This window comes from Camellia sinensis, chromosome 8 (genome assembly GCF_055761805.1).
Source record: "Camellia sinensis isolate YWXY chromosome 8, ASM5576180v1, whole genome shotgun sequence".
NCBI classification, from domain to species: Eukaryota; Viridiplantae; Streptophyta; class Magnoliopsida; order Ericales; family Theaceae; genus Camellia; species Camellia sinensis.
This window is the reverse complement of record NC_138968.1, coordinates 145,028,409-145,045,901: the sequence shown is the minus strand read 5'-3', so window position 1 is coordinate 145,045,901 and position 17,493 is coordinate 145,028,409. Positions and strand designations below refer to the sequence as shown.

Genomic DNA, 17,493 nt, shown 5'->3' with positions numbered 1-17,493 from the left:
TTAGAAGCTCCCAATCCATAGTCTACCCAAAATGAACCAGACAATGATAAAACAATACATCACAAGAAGTTGATAATCATTCAATGTAGCAAGATACAACCCTAGCATTTGACTATACTGATAAAGTAACTGTATCTACCAAAATTGTTACATATATTCTTTTTCCCGTCTCGATTTTACTGTTTGTCTGACACTGACAAGTTGCTTTGGAGGGGAAAAAGATTGCAGAACCTAGCAAACCTTGTATCTTTTGGCCCAAGTTGAACTGAGAAAGGAAATCCAAACTAAGTCTGCAAAATCAGTGACAATAATCTGTTTCTTGTACAAACAGGTTTATTCAACTTCTTTAATTATTCTTCTTTTCCGTAATGGCTCCCTTGGCATGCTTCCTGGGGCACTGTGAGCTCGTCGCCTCTCATCTTTCTTTCTTGCGGCTTCAGTAATAATACGTCTGAGAGAAGTAGCCTTGTATATTGGTTTCGGCAAGTGCCTGTGCCTGTACAACATAATCATCAAAGACAATGAATTAGTAGTTTTAGGTCAAGCACTGTGAAGATAATTTGGAAGTTAATTCTGAGCGTGAGAATTTGTAAATGTGAGGGTGATGAACCAGTAAGCACATGAGAGCCCCCTCATTAAACTCTCAACCACTTATAAACAGCTCCACAAATGTTGTAAACCAATATTACCTCACAATACGCTTGACCTCAGGAAGGTGCTTGTAGCGATTCTTGACAGCCTCCTGATACTCGTGCTTTCTACGTTCCCTTGGTAGAAGCTGTAACAAAGCATTTATGTTAAACTGAAATGACAGTACATTCTTTTTGCATTGACTTTTTAAATAAATACTAGTTTAAACTTTCCTAATCCCCATAAAAGTACCAAATACAAACATGCAATAAAAAATTTTAGATGTCAGATTAAAAAATAGGTTGGTTCAACAACTTAGAAGAACAAGAAAACAAAGAAGATAATTATGACTATTATACACCAAGCCAACTACATTAGTCAGCAGCACCAGCGAGGTCTCAGGTATTCACAACTAATCTTTCAAAAAGTTCAACTAATAAAAGAACAGCGGACAAAATAGCAACAATTGTATCAAATGGCCAATAAAACATGCAGAAAGCAATAGATTCATACAACTCCCAATTGTTCAGATGCTTTAGCTTTCCAAAGCCGAAGATTGGTATCATCGCTCCCTGAGATAACATAACTTCCATCACAGCTGAACTTTACACAAAATACCCTGCATTGATGACAAAATTTCAGCCAGGACGCAACTAAATAGTGAATACTATATCTACTAAATATCCTAGAATGCTATTGTGTTGAGGATAGAAGGGCATTTTCATTAAGGCCACGGGTTTTGATTATGCATATGGTCACAATATTTAAGTGTTTAGGAAGCCAACGTCAGAGGCAATGACAACATTGACAAGAAAGCAAAGCATAAAGTTTGATCATGAAAAGAAACGAAGCATACCTTTGCATTCTCTTGGTATGGTAGATTTCCCTGCTGTGGCCACCATTATATTGAAATATTCTTATCTGCATAGCATGAAGCTGAATCAGAACACTGCCCTTCTGTTTAATGCTATGAAAAAGTTAAAAGGGGTTACATATATGACCCAACAAATGACTGAGTGAGAACTTACTGTTCTGTCATAAGATCCGGTTACAAATTCACGACCAGTTGGAGAGTAATCAATATCCATCCTGTCGGGGTAAAAAGTACAAGGATAAGCATAGATGATTTTCTAGAAGGATACAATTCTAAAACAGAGAACAATACATAACAGCACAATTCAAGAACTTAGCCTCTGCCATCTTACACTGCAGAAACGTGGTCCTTGTGCACACACTTAGCTTCTTCTAATTTTCTAGCATCATAGCTGTAGCAATTGCAATCTTCGTTTGCCTGTGTTAATATAAAATAGAAGAGCATAAACAAGAACAGGAATTTCGTACACAGGAAGCTAGAAGTTCACAAAATCAAATATGGTGTGTACCCAAAGCGTAACATAAACTACTGAGGTCAGAGAATTGTTCCCATCTCACCTTTTGCATGCTTATAAAGTCAGAACAATGCACAGCATTTCAGACAGAAAGAAACATCAAATGCTGATCCAGTTCTAATTTGCGTTTCCAAGCAGTGGGAGGGGCATGCAATTCAATCTAGGGACTCGAGACAAGTTGCCACTTACCAGGGCCAAGCAAAAGAACCACAAGGGCTTCTATCAAGGTATCTTAGCCAATTGAATAAGCTGGGAATAAACCCACTGGGCTAGCTCAGTTGGCCACCCCTACAAGCTCCCAACTGGGAGGTCAAGGGGTCAATTCTTGCCAAAAGCAAAAATGAATTATTTCTCCCCATTATGGGGATTTTGTTGTATTGAGTTTATTTCCTCCCATTATGGGCTCTTTCCAATTTCTTGTGTTGGTGATTTGTATTAGTTGTTGGGCTGATAGATTTGTGTTGGACTGTGATTGTCCAATTGTATGTAATTCTCCTCATATGCATATAATCTCCTACCGTTTGAACCCCCCCAAAAAAGTGGGGAATAATTTATTTAAATCCCCTCATGGAGTATCCAACCTTTGACTCCCACCCAAAATTATCCAAAATCGCAAACCAATGATGCCAAAAGATAATTGCCTTGTGAATCTGTGATGAAGTATATGAATAAATGACTTTTGGCCAAAAGAGCTTCCAACTGTTGCACTTACAGCCGTGAAATTCATTGGCTCCATGGGATTCCAAGCTATAGAATTAGTTTTTGTCTGCATTAAGAACACACAAGTTAGACTCATCAAAAACAACAAAGCGTTAATTACGGAGACACTTCTTCAACTATTACTACATATCAGTTTACCCCTCTCAACTTGAAAACAGAACAATTAGACCTGTACAAATGCACCCCTTCTAGAGGGATTGAAAGTAATGCAGTTTCATAGTTGAGAGGGTCCAAGTGTACGATTTTGAAGATGAGAAAGGTAAAGTGATATTTAGTAATAGTTGAGAGGGTATCCGTGTAATTAACACCAAAATAATTTGAATGGCTAAAAATAAGCAACCAATGCAGGAAATAAGACATTCTGAAATATAGAGATGCCATTGGGCAGCCATTTTAAACAAATATTCAGTATCACTAAAGTATACATATTTAAGCATACATAGTTTACCAGCCAGCTATATTTTTCAGTCAAAAGGGAATTGTAGACTAATTTCAACAAACTAGATGACAAAATCGCAAATGCAGGAATGCATGTAGGCTTAGTGTTCTTTCCCTTTAGAATCTTAAGACTTTGTACATGAACATCTTCTACACCTTTTTACATGCTTAAATTTTGATAATCTTGATATAATACAACTGACAGAGATATCTGGCTCAGAAAAGAAAAAAAAAAAATATCCAAACGAGAAGCAATTATTACAGAATCTGAGTTACCTTACCGCATATATAAATGGTTGCATGACCTGCATTGCAGTATCCGATTTGACCTAATAGCTGATGATCTAGTAGACTAGCACTAAATTGTGCTTTTCTACCTTTTTTTCAGGTGGCCACAAGGAAAATTACATAATTGAGGTTAAGGAGGCTATTTTTGGGTTATACCAAGGTGTCCTAACCAATTACACTATCACACAGATGCTGAGTGCATATAATAAGCCCAGGGACAGTCAAACCTACAACAATGGTTCCAAAGCCATCACTTGCTCAACTCTCAACTAAACATGCTACTTTTGAGGTTTAGAACATTTCTGTCACCTTCTATTATAAATTTTTTTCTTTTTAAAAATAAATAAAAAAAATGGGAAAGGGATAGTAATCTTCTAAACTACTTTATAATTTATAACATTAAACAGGTCTGCAGGAGCTTTCTTTTTTTGTTACTGGAAGAGTCTGATCTAAGGGGAAGGGGAAGGGGATGCTGAGGATTGAACCCAGCCACATGATCCTTTGGGCCAACTCCCTTGCCCCATAAAACTAAACACCATTTGTCATCCTCAGGAGCTTTCAAATATCATAGGAGACATCTTGAAAATAATTAACAGATAAAGGCAGGCTATGGTTTACAGATATGTGGATCTAGTGTCGACATCCTATGCACTTAGCGGTTGTCCACCAAGACAACTCAGTCATTTCACAAAGGACACAGCATTTTGGTTAAAAATATTCATATCATCAAGACAAGCTTTGCTTCTCCGATTGAGATGTACTACTTTGTCATTGTTGAATAATAACAGGATCATGAATCACTGCTGAACAAAAATTCTTATTAAGAGAAGCATAAGAAGCATTAACTGCAATTCCTCTATGAAGACAAAACATTTTAGAATTTTAACACCCTTTTCCATTTGCTTCTAATAGTTCAACCTATCCAGAAAAATTGTCAACTCACAAATGTAGTTTTGATCCTTTCGGTGCTACCAGAAGTCATTTTGATATACGATTTTATCTTGCTTCAATTTTACTTATTATCCCTGATCCGGAAGTAATCTTTTCCTTTCCTTGGGCAGTACCTTCCAACAAGAAGCACTATTTGTGGGAATTTGGTTAACCAAATAACTAAACTTTCATCCATTATTGAAAATCTACAATTTCTTTTTTGGTCAGCAATTGAAATCTACAATTTCTCTGAAGTTTGAGTAATGGAAACCTGTTCAAAGATTGAATCTATCACATACTTCGAGTTACTTACTAAGTTACTATCAGCTATGTTCATCAATTAAATTCCCACACAACAATTTCTTGAAACATATTCTACATACATTAAATTATCAGGGGAAAACAATAAAACAAGCAATAGATAGTTTATTCTACATACACCCTTTTCCATTTGCTTCTAATAGTTCAACCTATCCAGAAAAATTGTCAACTCACAAATGTAGTTTTGATCCTTTCGGTGCTACCAGAAGTCATTTTGATATACGATTTTATCTTGCTTCAATTTTACTTATTATCCCTGATCCGGAAGTAATCTTTTCCTTTCCTTGGGCAGTACCTTCCAACAAGAAGCACTATTTGTGGGAATTTGGTTAACCAAATAACTAAACTTTCATCCATTATTGAAAATCTACAATTTCTTTTTTGGTCAGCAATTGAAATCTACAATTTCTCTGAAGTTTGAGTAATGGAAACCTGTTCAAAGATTGAATCTATCACATACTTCGAGTTACTTACTAAGTTACTATCAGCTATGTTCATCAATTAAATTCCCACACAACAATTTCTTGAAACATATTCTACATACATTAAATTATCAGGGGAAAACAATAAAACAAGCAATAGATAGTTTATTGTTAAAGCTTCACTTTTTGCTTATCTTCCCACATAAGTACATTGGCAGGCATATTACACAAACAGATACACTTAGATTGTCAGACAAATCTTTAAGACTGGATTAAAATTCTGGGAATAAAGTACATAATTACCCTCATAATAAGCTTCCTTGCAGGTGATGACATTCGCAAATCATATATCGCTATGCTACGATCGCTACAAAAGAAAACAAAACAAAGTGTTGAGTAAAGTGATTGGAGCATCAAAAGATCATAATGACCAAATAACAACTTAAAATTAATTACAATTTACAGAAGTCTATATAACATAGTCATCTGAAATGGCAAAGTGATTGAAAAAATCCATTAAGTAAACGATATCCTATACACGTTTCATCAAACACCAACAGCTATGGACCCCAAGTTTGACAGTGTGGGGAAGTGGTTCTGGAAATACTCTTTGGATCCAATGGGGCACTCGAGATCCTCAGCTAGTAACCTGAAAATGAATGAACACTCCGGTCGGGGGTGCCGGAATTAGCACTCCGACGGATAAGTCAGTATATACCCTCTCGATTGCTTGTATCTTAAGTTAAGCGTGCTAGTTCTCACATACCCCTCTTTGGTTGTTCTTCTATTTATATACACTCCTAGTCCTCAGGATAGGGCCCACTATTAATCCGTCGTGTGATTGCTCACTCTGCCCTTCTTTCGTCATATTACAACTTCCAATCGGCCCCTCATTCAACTGGCTTTATGGCCGACTAAAATATTTGGCATCCAGAACGTACAATATGGGGGTGAGTATAATATGTACCGAATGTCTAAATGTGTACTCGGCCTACCTGCGTTCGCTATTATTCGGCTCCCACAATTGCCCCCCAAACACCCCACTAGCACTAGTTAGTCGGCGTGTTTGGTTTCGAACTTGAAAAGTCAAAAATTCGGCGGTTAACCTCATTCCAACGTGTGTCAAAATGCATACGTTTTCCAGTCATCATTACAAATTCCCGCCTCTTCGTACACGTCCTCCATTTAATGTGATTTAAAACTTTGCCTCTTCGAATGTATACTCTGAATACTCGAAGTTTCTGGCTTGCCTTCTAGTTCAACTCCTTCACTTCGCGACCTCTGCAATTTCCTCGTCTCTCATTATACCTTCTGCGTCCTATAAGTTTTCTTCTCCTTCACTCCCAATACCATTTCCTTGTTTACTTTCATTTTTGCATAATCCTTAGGCTGGCTGTGATGGCAAAAAATTTGAAAGAGCTCCTTTCTGCAGATCGAATTTCCGGCTTCAGACGCCATTATTCCATCCCCGACGACGTCCATCTGTCACTCGTGGCAGACAGCACCACTGATATGGAGAGGACCGATGAGAGTACAATCATCTTTCCTCTCCTATCGATTGCTGAGGGCGGAGTCCGTTTTCCCCTACACCCATTTTTAAGAGTCGTCCTTTGATACTGGGGTCTAATTCCTTCCCAGCCTAACGTGAACTTTTTCCGCATCATAATGGGGATTGCTGAGTTAAACCGCTGTCTTAGGATTAACTACCTGCAATTCAGCATTATTATGCCTTAGCCAAGTCTACTAGCCGGCTGGGGCGCTATTTTCTCAGAGCCAAAGATACCGATCATCACCTAGTGACTGTGCTGGCCAGCTCTGGCAAGCGTGTTGACGACGTGATAGTCGTTGTCCGAGGCAGCTGGGAATTCAATTCATGATGATCAAATTTTGCCAGCAAGGAATTTGCCGTTTTCATGTAAGCGGCCATACGGTCGTTTTTGGCCGCGTACTCCCCGTTTAGTTAATTGATCACACGTTTTGAATCACAAAATATAAGCAAACGCCGAGCACCCAGGAGATGTGCGTTCCACAAGCTGATTAGCAGGGCTTCGTATTCGGCCTCATTGTTCGATGCTTCGAAGCTGAATTTGACAGCCTGCTCAATTATTGCAATTATTGCTTCGTCGGGAGCCATGATCACTACTCCAGCTCCGCTGCCGCGTTGATTGGACGATCCATCACAGCACAACTGCCAAATGTCCCCAACATAAATTCTCCAGTTCGGCTTAAGTTGAATTTGATCAGACTTCAAGTCGGCAAAACCCCCAGTGAATTCGGCAACAAAGTCGACAAGCACTTTACCCTTGATTGAGGTTCTAGGTAGAAACTGAATATCGTACTGGCCGAGTTCAAGAGCCCACATTGAAACGCGCCCTGACGCTTCTGCATTGCGGAGTACTGCCCAAAGGGGATAGTCCGTTAGTACCCCGATGGTATGCCCCTGAAAGTAATGCATCAGTTTTCTTGATGCCATGGCGAGGGCTAGGATGAGTTTTTCAAACGAAAGGTAATGTGTTTCGGCATCAATCATTGCCTTCCTCACATAATACACTGGCCGTTGCTCCCCAAGCTCTTCCTTTAACAGTACGACGCTAATGGCCCGGTCGGAGATTGCCAGATATAAAATGAGCGAGTCACCTGCCGAAAGTGTTGTCAAGAGTGGAACTGATCGGAGGTAGGTCTTCAGACCGTTGAAAGTGGCTTCACACTCAGAGGTCAATTCAAAAGCCTTACCCTACTGTAGGGAATGAAAGAATTGTCAGCAGCGATCTGTGGAACGACTAATGAACCTGTTGAGTGCGGCGGCTATCCCCATCAACTTTTGAACCTCCTTCACCAATCGAGGGGAGCCGAGTTCCAAGATTGCTGTGATTTGCCTCAGGTTGGCTCGATTCCTCGGTGGTTGACAATATAGCCAAGGAAGTTGCCGGATCCGATCCCAAATACACACTTGGAAGCATTCAGCTTCATTTTGTACTTGGGTAAAATGCCGAATGTCTCCTCCAGATCGGCTAGATGAGTTTGCTCTTCTTTGGACTTAACCACCACATCGTCAATGTACACTTCCATAGTACGGCCGAGTTGCTCCTTGAACATGGCGGTGACTAGCCTTTGGTAAGTTGCCCCTGCATTCTTCAGCCCAAAAGGCATAACCTTATAGCAATAGGTTCCTCTTGGGATGAGGAATGCAGTTTTGTCTTGGTCCTCCGGGTGCATGGCGATTTGATGGTAGCCTCGGTAGGCATCGAGGAAGCTCATACGTTGATGACGTGTCATGGCGTCTACAAGTTTGTCAATTCTGGGGAGAGAAAAACAATCATTGAGACAAGCTTTATTTAAATCGGTAAAGTCCACACAGACACGCCAAGTCCCGTTTTTCTTCTTTACCACCACAATATTCGACAGCCATATAGGATAGGTCACTTCCCGGATTGCCCCAGCATCAAGTAACCGGTCAATTTCTTCAACAACGGCAGCAGTGTGTTCTGCGGCTGACCACCGACTTTTCTGAATAATCGACTTACATTTGGGGTCAACATTTAAACGGTGCTGAGAAACAGATGGATCTACCCCCGGCATCTCATACGGCGACCATGCAAATACATCAAGGTTGCCGAGTAAGAAGGTAATTAGCTGCTGCCTATCAGTTTTATTCACGGAGGCGCCGACCATGAAAAATCTGTCAGGGTCCCCATCAATTTCAACTCGATCCAGGGCTTCTGTGGCCATTTCACTTGGGAGCCGTCCAACATCGTCGAGGCTCTCACGACCCGGCACCTCAATAGAATTCACCTCCAGCTCTCTTAGTGTCTTTGCAGCGAAAAGATAACATGCTTGTGCCGATTTCTAGGAACCACGGATTTGTTCAATGCCGCGTTCAGTCAGGAAACGGAGCGGTTGATGATAAGTGCTTGGCACGGCATGCATGGCATGCAGCCAAGTTCGTCCCATGATAAGATTATACGTCGAAGGCAGCTTGACGACCAAGAATTCCACATCCACTGTTCGGGAGCCCGCTCGAACTGGTAGTGTGATTTTGCCCAACGGGTATTCTGGATTAGCGTTGAAGCCAAATAATGGATAAGGAGCCAGAGACATGTCCGACTCGGTGAATCCGAGTTTGGTGAAGGTCTTGTAATACATAACCTCCGAAGTACTCCCCTGGTCTATGAGAACGCGTTCAATGGTGAATCGGTTTACGCGTAGTTCGATGACCAATGGATCAATGTAGGGGAGTGTTACGCCGATCAAATCAGAATCATCAAAGGTAATATTCAGAGCTTCATGGGGCCGTTTTACTAGTGTGATTTGATTTTGGGGGCCTGGATAGGACTGAATTGCATGCACGGCGGGGGCTGTCAGCAGGCTGTATATCATATGGATGACTCCGAGCAGAGATGAATCCTGCTGTAGGGCAACTGTTTTGGTTGAGTTGTTCTTTCGGACGTGTTGCAGCCTTGCAGGAGTCGACCATCTTGTACCAACTCCTCAAGGTGATCTTTCAAAGCATAGCAACTGTCGATATCATGACCGTGATCTTTGTGATATTCGCACCGCCTATCCCATCTCCTCGTGTAGGGAGGTCCCATCATTTTTTATGGCCATTTGAATAACAGAAGGTGTTGAACCTTAGCCATAACCACACTGATCGGCTCCGATAACCCCGTGTATTTCTTGTTGGCGCGCCTTGCGCACCTATTATCCACTTGAAGCTGCTTATTAGCTCAGTGTAGACATTGGTTGTTTGATCGGCACGAATCCCACCTTATATCTTGTTTAGCCCAATTCCGTGATTCAGGGCTCTGTGGTGGTACAACGTTTATCGGCTGCACAACTTCAGGCGGGGCCGACTTAGTGGCTTTATGCCCGTCTTTGACCCGGAGGGCATCATCTTCTACTTTGCAATATTCCTCAACTTTTTTCATCAACGACCAGACCGTTTTTGGGGGCCATCTGGTCAAAGAGCTGCAGAGGGCACTGTCTGAATGTAACCCCATCTTGAAGGCGGTGATGGCCATGGAGTCATTGCAGGCATCATTTACTAGATTAAAACATTCCCAATACCGCGCCGAATACGCACGAAGGGTTTCCCTCGATTGAATTTGCATTGTCCACAGAGAATTGGCTTGCTTCGGCTGGACCTCATTAGTGATGAACCTTACCTTGAAGGATTTTTGGAGTTGGTGGAAGCTCTTGATCGATGCCGGCTTCAGTTTATAATACCACTTGACAGCTAGTGGTCCCAAACTGCTCGGAAATATTCGACACATGAGGGCCTCGTCATCTGCATAAAGCGTCATGGCTTGCTTGTAATGGCGAATGTGATCGGTGGGGTCTGATTTACCATCATACAAGGTGAATGACGATGCTTTGAACTTTTTGGGTAGCACTGCCCTTGCAATCCGTCGTACAAAGGGGTCATGCTGATCCTCTTCATCTGAATCATTTCTTCTTCGCTTCTTCTATGCACGCTTACTTCCCTCAGAAGAACTGGAGATGTCGACTCGTCCCTTCTTTGTAGATTCTGGGGATGATAAGTCAGAGCCACTGCCACTATCATGTCTCCGAATTCGAGATCGTCGACCATCCTTTCTCAGAGGTCATCCCGAGTCTTGGTGCGTGGCTTGTTGGGATTTTGCCACTTCCAAGGCCAAATCTTGTCGAAGGCGCTCGTTCTCAGCCATCATGTTTTTCAACCTTTGTTCGTTTTGCTTCGCTTGCCCCATAATCGCTTGCATTGCCTCATGTGCTGATGGCGAGGGTGAATCGAAGTTCAAGACCCTTCTTGAGGTAATAGTCTCTGGCCCAAGCATGTTGCTTGGAGTGGTTTCGTCTTGTGGCGCAAGGTCGCCAGCAACTACCAGAGGATTTTCCGTCACGCCCGCCATGGATGTGCTTGAGTATTCCCATAGACGGCGCCAATTGTGGGGAAATGGTTCTGGAAACACTATTTGGATCCAATAGGGCACTCGAGATCCTCAGCTAGTAACCTGAAAATGAATGACCACTCCGGTCGGGGGTACCGGAATTAGCACTCCGACGGATAAGTCAGTATATACTCTCTCGATTGCTTGTATCTTAAGTTAAGCGTACTAGTTCTCACATACCCCTCTTTGGTTGTTGTTCTTCTATTTATATACACTCCTAGTCCTCAGGATAGGGCCAACTATTAATCCGTCGTGTGATTGCTCACTCGGCCCTTCTTTCGTCGTATTACAACTTCCAATCGGCCCCTCATTCAACTGGCTTTATGGCCGACAAAAATATTCGGCATCCAAAACGTACAAGATGGAGGCGAGTATAATATGTACCGATTGTCTAAATATGTACTCGGCCTACCTGCGTTCGCTATTATTCGGCTCCCACAGACAGCTTTACAAATAAATAATATTCACAAACTATATAAACAATAAAAGAAATTATATAAAAAAGCAGTCCAATAAGTCATGAAAGCATGACGAAACATGTGCCTTCCCACCTTTGATTTCCTAACAAGGTAAGACTTACCATCTAGGAAACAATAGCACTTGGAAACAATTATGTTAATTTCCTTGTATTACTTGTTCAACTCATATGCCAAAAGAAATTTAAATACATGGTTATCAACACCAATCTATTTGCATATCAAAAAAAGGGATTCTCAAATTTCAAGCATTACTAATAAAAATGCACAACATTGATCTTTTTAGGCAGAATCAAGTCAATATGGCAACGCTCTCTTCCTTCCGAAACAAAAATGCATACTACTATAAAAACCATAGTGAATACAGAAAAATCTAGCATGCAATAAAATTTGTACATCAGATTCAAGTAGAACACAGGGACAAGAAACAATAAGGAATTGTCAAGGTGCAACATAACTGAAATATTTATAAATTCAGAATGCAATTTTAGAACTCAAACCATCCACTAAAATCTAGGGATTGTAATGCCATGCATACCTAGCTGATGTGGCCAAGATATTTGGTTCTCCAGGATTAAATCGAACAGATATAACTGTGTCTTTTCCCCACTCAAAGCTATTCACAGGCTGGGACCTATTTACGATGAGAAAAAATAGCATGTAAAAGTAGAAAAAATTCAGGAAGTTAAGAAGAATCAAAACAAGTAGAGTTTAAAACCTATTATGATCCCATATATCTACTTGAGCTCCAGCTGTGGCAAAGATATTACCCTCCCATTGGTGATCAACAGCCCTAAAAAACAAAGATGTATAGGAAGGTTTAGAACAAAAGGAGACAAATATTGAAAATTGAACATATTTCAGTGATATAGGAATGTGATAAACCATACCAGAATGCATTCTTCCAAACATAAACTGCCAACGGCTGAAAGTATGTAACGTAATTGTTCAGTCAAAGGAATGGCATAATCAGTCATTCTATTGCATAAGATGGGTACATTTTGCTTAGAAAAGCCACTAACCTTAGAAGAATTATCAGATGAGTCATCTGAGTGCATAACATTAGCAAGAGGAACATTCCAGAGTCTGACACTGAAACAAAAAGGTCCACTTTTAGATTGTTGTCTACCAATAAATGCAAGCATAACTGTAATTTCATACATCAAAATCGAAGTTGCATCAAACAAATTTTGCCTTACGTGCAATCAGTTCCACATGATACAAGAACACGTCCATCCGTAGATGCTGTCAACCCACGTACAGCACCTTGGTGACCAGGAAACTGACAAACTGTTCGCCTTTATTTTTATAAAACAGAATCAAACACCAAAACAAACATAACCACATACACATAAAACTCTTTCTTAAAATATTAAAATAAAATACATACAAAACCAGAAAAAATATATATATATATATCTATAATAAAAACAAACAATTAAAAAAAGAATACCAGGATCATGCAGGTTCATTCCGCAATCAGCTGACACACATCATACAGAAATGTGACAGGCTATGGTGGCAAAAAAAAGTTTATGTTGGTTCTGAGCCAGACATATAACATGCACAACCATATTATCTAGCAGATTTCATATTATATTGTTTCAAAACATAATGGCAATCAACGTTATAACTGTAACTATGCATAATGCACTTCTATCATACTAGAAGAAGTAATATAAATTCAACTATCTCCATTATATAAATTACCAGACAACCTGAGTTTGTTTTCCTGGACTCGCCTACCAGGACCAAAATTTGAAATCAAATCTAGGCATAGAATTTTGAATAGAACCACTGACTGTGAAACAATTTTTGCATGCATATGCATCAAAGGCAAGCTAGATTTTTCTTTATGTGATTTATGCACCAAAAAGCATCTTTTGACATTTCAGTGAATAAAAACAAAAACAAAATTAACCTTGGAGTATAAGGTACAAAGGTAACATTTACGTTTTTAGTTTATGTTTACAAAAATTTTATAAATTGGTTTTTGTTGATTTTTAGAAAAACATAAATTATAAACTCGTTTAGTTTGAATAAAATGTTTAAAAAAATTTAAAAACATAAACTAAAAAATATATTTGTTCAAGCCTAAAATATTTATATTTATTTTTATTATTTATGACTATGGGATCTCACACATTATAATTGAAAAAAAAAATTAATTAAAAAAAATAATTGAAAAAAAAATTTAATTGGAAAAAAAATTAATTGAAAAAAAATTAATTAAAAAATAATTGAAAAAATTTAATTGGGAAAAAAAATATTTGGAAAAAAAATTAATTGGAAAAAAAATAAGTTGAAAAAAAAATTATTTGAAAAAAAATTAATTAAAAAAATATTTGTAAAAAAAGTTAATTGAAAAAAAAAATATTTGAAAAAAAAAAATTGAAAACTGAAAACGTAAACTCAAAATGAGTTTACGTTTTTTTCCTCAAATTTATAAACTGAGACAACCATTTATAAACCAAAAAAATTATCAAACAAGTTTTTATGACAGTTTTTTAAATTTTTGTAAATATAAACTGAAAACGGAATGGTTACCAAACAGGCCCACAGTAATCATTCATTGTCAAGGAAAATTTAAAATGCAAAAAGAAAGCAAGACAGAAAATGATGTAACTGATTGCTTTAGCCCCTTCTAATAACACTTATAAACACACAAAAAAATGAATGTGCAGATTTTAAGAAAGCAAGGAAATGAGACATCCAAACCAACATCCCACTCAATCACTATCAGAATATGTAGTTGAATGCTGTGTAAGAATACCTGGAAGCCATGTCCCAAAGCCGAATGTCTGCAAACATAACAAAAGAATAGAAGCATAAAAGTAAGCAACGTATATATTTTCAAATACTAAAATTCCCTCAAACAGAACCATGTTTATTGGCATAAATTGGCAATCTAAACTAACTGACACAATTATAGCATGAATAAGATTATTCAAAGAACGAAAATTTGTAGTCTCCTTTAAGATGTACAACTAAAGCAAACAAGTAAACTATTGCTGGGCTTAAATTTTTGATGATAAAAAATAGTTTCTTCATTTTTTTTTTTTTAACATATCAATGAACATATTAAGCAAAGCACCTTCTGAACTACTAATACCTAAGTATTTCCTGATTTGAAAGCAAATAATTTACTTTGGATATGCTAGTCGCATGGCCTACAGAATGACCTTACCTTGCTTTTATGAACTTGGAGAATAGAATTAAAATTGGACCAACTACAGCAAATTCATTAACCCATTGTTCTCCAAATAAAAAATTCAACTAAGTTAATCTTTAAAAGGGCATGAATTTAACTAAAATAACAATGTACAAACGATACCTCCATCCATAGAACCAGAAAATATTCCTTTCAAGTGATTCGGGTTCTTGGCCATACACGAGACGGCATCTACATGCCCATCCATTGCTCCAACAAATGGCCTTGCAAATATCTAATTAATGCCCAAATTGAAACCAATTACTCTCCCAACTAATAAAATCAACCCACCACAATTATACACATACATGTGTATTGAAACAGATTATGAACTGAAAAATGAACTTTCTAGTTACCTTCTCCAACTTAGCTGCGTTAACAGCCCGGACATATTCGATTGCCTTTTCTTGCGTTCGCAGATTTGGGTCAAAGTTCCGATATACTCGCTAATGCAATTCAATTACAAAGCAAAATTCAATTTCAGAGGAAGAGAGAGAATTGCAGAATTCTAGAGAGAGAGTGTGTGAAGATTAGAGAGGCTCACCTGGAGATCCTGACTTCGTTCGCGAGTGAATTCATCTGTTGAACGCGATATTACTTTGACTTTCATTGCTTAAGCTTCTAGGGTTTGCTATAAGCAACGATTTACGAGAGATGGAGAAGCTACAGTGTACCCTAGAGAGAAGACGTTAAACCCAGAGAGAGAGAGAGAGAGAGAGAGAGGTGAATAGACCAGAGCCTTGGCCTGGGCCAGGGCCAGGGCCTGGGCCTAATGGTTTTGCAGCCGTTCAAGAGGTGAATAGACCAGAGTCTTTGGGCCTGGGCTAATGGTTATGTAACATTATTTCATTGTGAGGTCAAGAGCCGCAAGTCCTTTGTGAAAATGATATATTTTATTTAATTCTAAAATTTTTTAAGATAGAATTTATCTTCTCCTCTTTTCTTACATCTTGCTTCTTTCTTGTGTCTTTTTTTCTCTGATATTAGCCACTACCATGACCACGCCTTCCTTTTTTTTTCTCTCTCCTTCTAATCTACAATCAGTAGTGACTAGTGACCACCATTAATTGAAGTTCACATGCAACCACCGAGCACTAACTCCATGCTTTGTGCTCACCGACAACGAAAGAGATGAGTTTTCGATGAAGAAAATGAATAGATCTATTCAAAATTGATGTAGATCTATTCAAAATTGATGTAGATCTACTCAAATTTACATCAGATCTAAGCAGATCTACGTTAGATACGACTAGATCTAAACTAAAAAATAGTTGTCGAAGTATAAACATTTCTCTGTATTTGTCTCTTTTCTTCGATCTCTCAGTTTTAATATATATTTTTTTATACTATACACTTCTATTTTCCTGTTATAATGAAGAAAATTTTCAAGTTATGAACAAGTTACTTTTGAATTTTAATTACATGTGATGAAAATTGTAAAATTTTACCATTTCAATTTTTTTGGTACTGAATTGAATCATTATTTAGAACTATAAAATTTTACAGTTTTATAACTTTTTTTAGAACTGTAAATTTTACAGTTTGATAACATGTTTTTCAGTTTGATTAATAAGAATAAATACTTAATAGAATCATACTTTGAAAGTGTAACATTTTACAGTTTCAAAACTTACTTTTAAAATTGATCAATATTAAAAATTATTTGCTTAAACCCTACAAAAATTAAAAATAACATATTTTTTTTTCATTGTTGTTATTTGTTGTTCTCTAATTTTTTTCTTCTTCTTTCAGTTTATTAATATTTAGCACATTTTTCTATTTTTTTTTACTTTAATTTCTCAGTTTATTTTTCTTTTTTTTCGACAAAATTCTAACCATTCCAGTTAATCTTTGGCGATGTTCTTGATGTCCAGTGAATATTCTAGACATTCTGATGACTTTCGGTGACGTTCAAAACATTCTGGCGACACTCCGGCAAATTTTCGATGATATTCCAGCGACTTCTTGGTTAAGTTAAATATTCTGGTGAGTTTCTGATGATTGTCTGATGGAAATCCGACGGTGGTGGGATGTAGGAGCGTTTTAACATTTAAAAAAAAAAAAAGAAAATTTTTTTTGTAACAATTAAAAATATATAAGACTAATTAGTGCAAGTATTTTATTTTGAGACTATATAGATTTTGAACTTTATGTATGAGACTTATCAATAAATTCCCCTTTAATTTTTATGGAGAAAATTTTGATAAATTTGTGATTTTATTTTCATTGATCATTGGGTTGTATATAATTATTTATAGAAATTTTTGTATTCTTACATAAAATTTATACGCAAAAAATAATAAGAATAATATAATAATATATTATTGTAAATAAATTCGTTTTCAATAATATTTTAATTTAAGGTGAAATATTTATAATAAGTTTACTCCTATTACTCCTATTTCTTATTAACAATTTTAAGATAGTGTATATAAATATAAAATATTTTATATTATTTAAATAAATAATAAATAACTCTATCGTGTTATAACTTGAGTTCGACTCGTTTATTTAATAAATTTAAAAATTAACTTAGACTTATTTATATATATAACAAATTAAACCGAGCAAATTGGTTATTGAATTAGGCTGAGCAGAACTGATTAATAATTCAAATTATACACGGCCCTACTTTAAATATAATAAATAAATTAAATTAAATTAAATGTGAAAATAATAAAGTACATAAAATATTTATAATTTGAAAAAAAAAAAAAAAAAAACTCAATCAAAGTGAAGAAA

General features: G+C 37.4%; 1 protein-coding gene across 1 annotated transcript; it reads right to left on the bottom strand.

Annotated features, from left to right (window-relative positions):
- Positions 1 to 44: 44 nt before the first annotated feature.
- LOC114301576 (WD repeat and SOF domain-containing protein 1) lies at positions 45 to 15,570 on the bottom strand. Its single transcript, XM_028246523.2, has 17 exons — positions 15,296 to 15,570; positions 15,108 to 15,197; positions 14,875 to 14,986; positions 14,314 to 14,341; positions 12,740 to 12,838; positions 12,563 to 12,632; positions 12,431 to 12,465; positions 12,259 to 12,333; positions 12,079 to 12,174; positions 5,441 to 5,504; positions 2,731 to 2,784; positions 1,836 to 1,921; positions 1,659 to 1,719; positions 1,487 to 1,551; positions 1,144 to 1,249; positions 690 to 778; positions 45 to 496 (listed from the first exon to the last, which is right to left on the bottom strand). The coding sequence occupies exons 1-17, from the start codon at positions 15,359 to 15,361 to the stop codon at positions 334 to 336; spliced, it is 1,359 nt and encodes a 452-aa protein (XP_028102324.2). The 5' UTR covers positions 15,362 to 15,570; the 3' UTR covers positions 45 to 333.
- Between the last annotated feature and the right edge of the window lie 1,923 nt (positions 15,571 to 17,493).

Coding starts and splice junctions, on each gene's coding strand:
- LOC114301576 (XM_028246523.2), bottom strand. CDS start 15,361: ATGAAAGTCAAAGTAATATCGCGTTCAACAGATGAATTCACTCGCGAA. Junction 14,342..14,874: donor TTCTGGTTCTATGGATGGAG/GTATCGTTTGTA, acceptor TTATGTTTGCAG/ACATTCGGCTTTGGGACATG. Junction 12,466..12,562: donor CATCTGATAATTCTTCTAAG/GTTAGTGGCTTT, acceptor ACATACTTTCAG/CCGTTGGCAGTTTATGTTTG.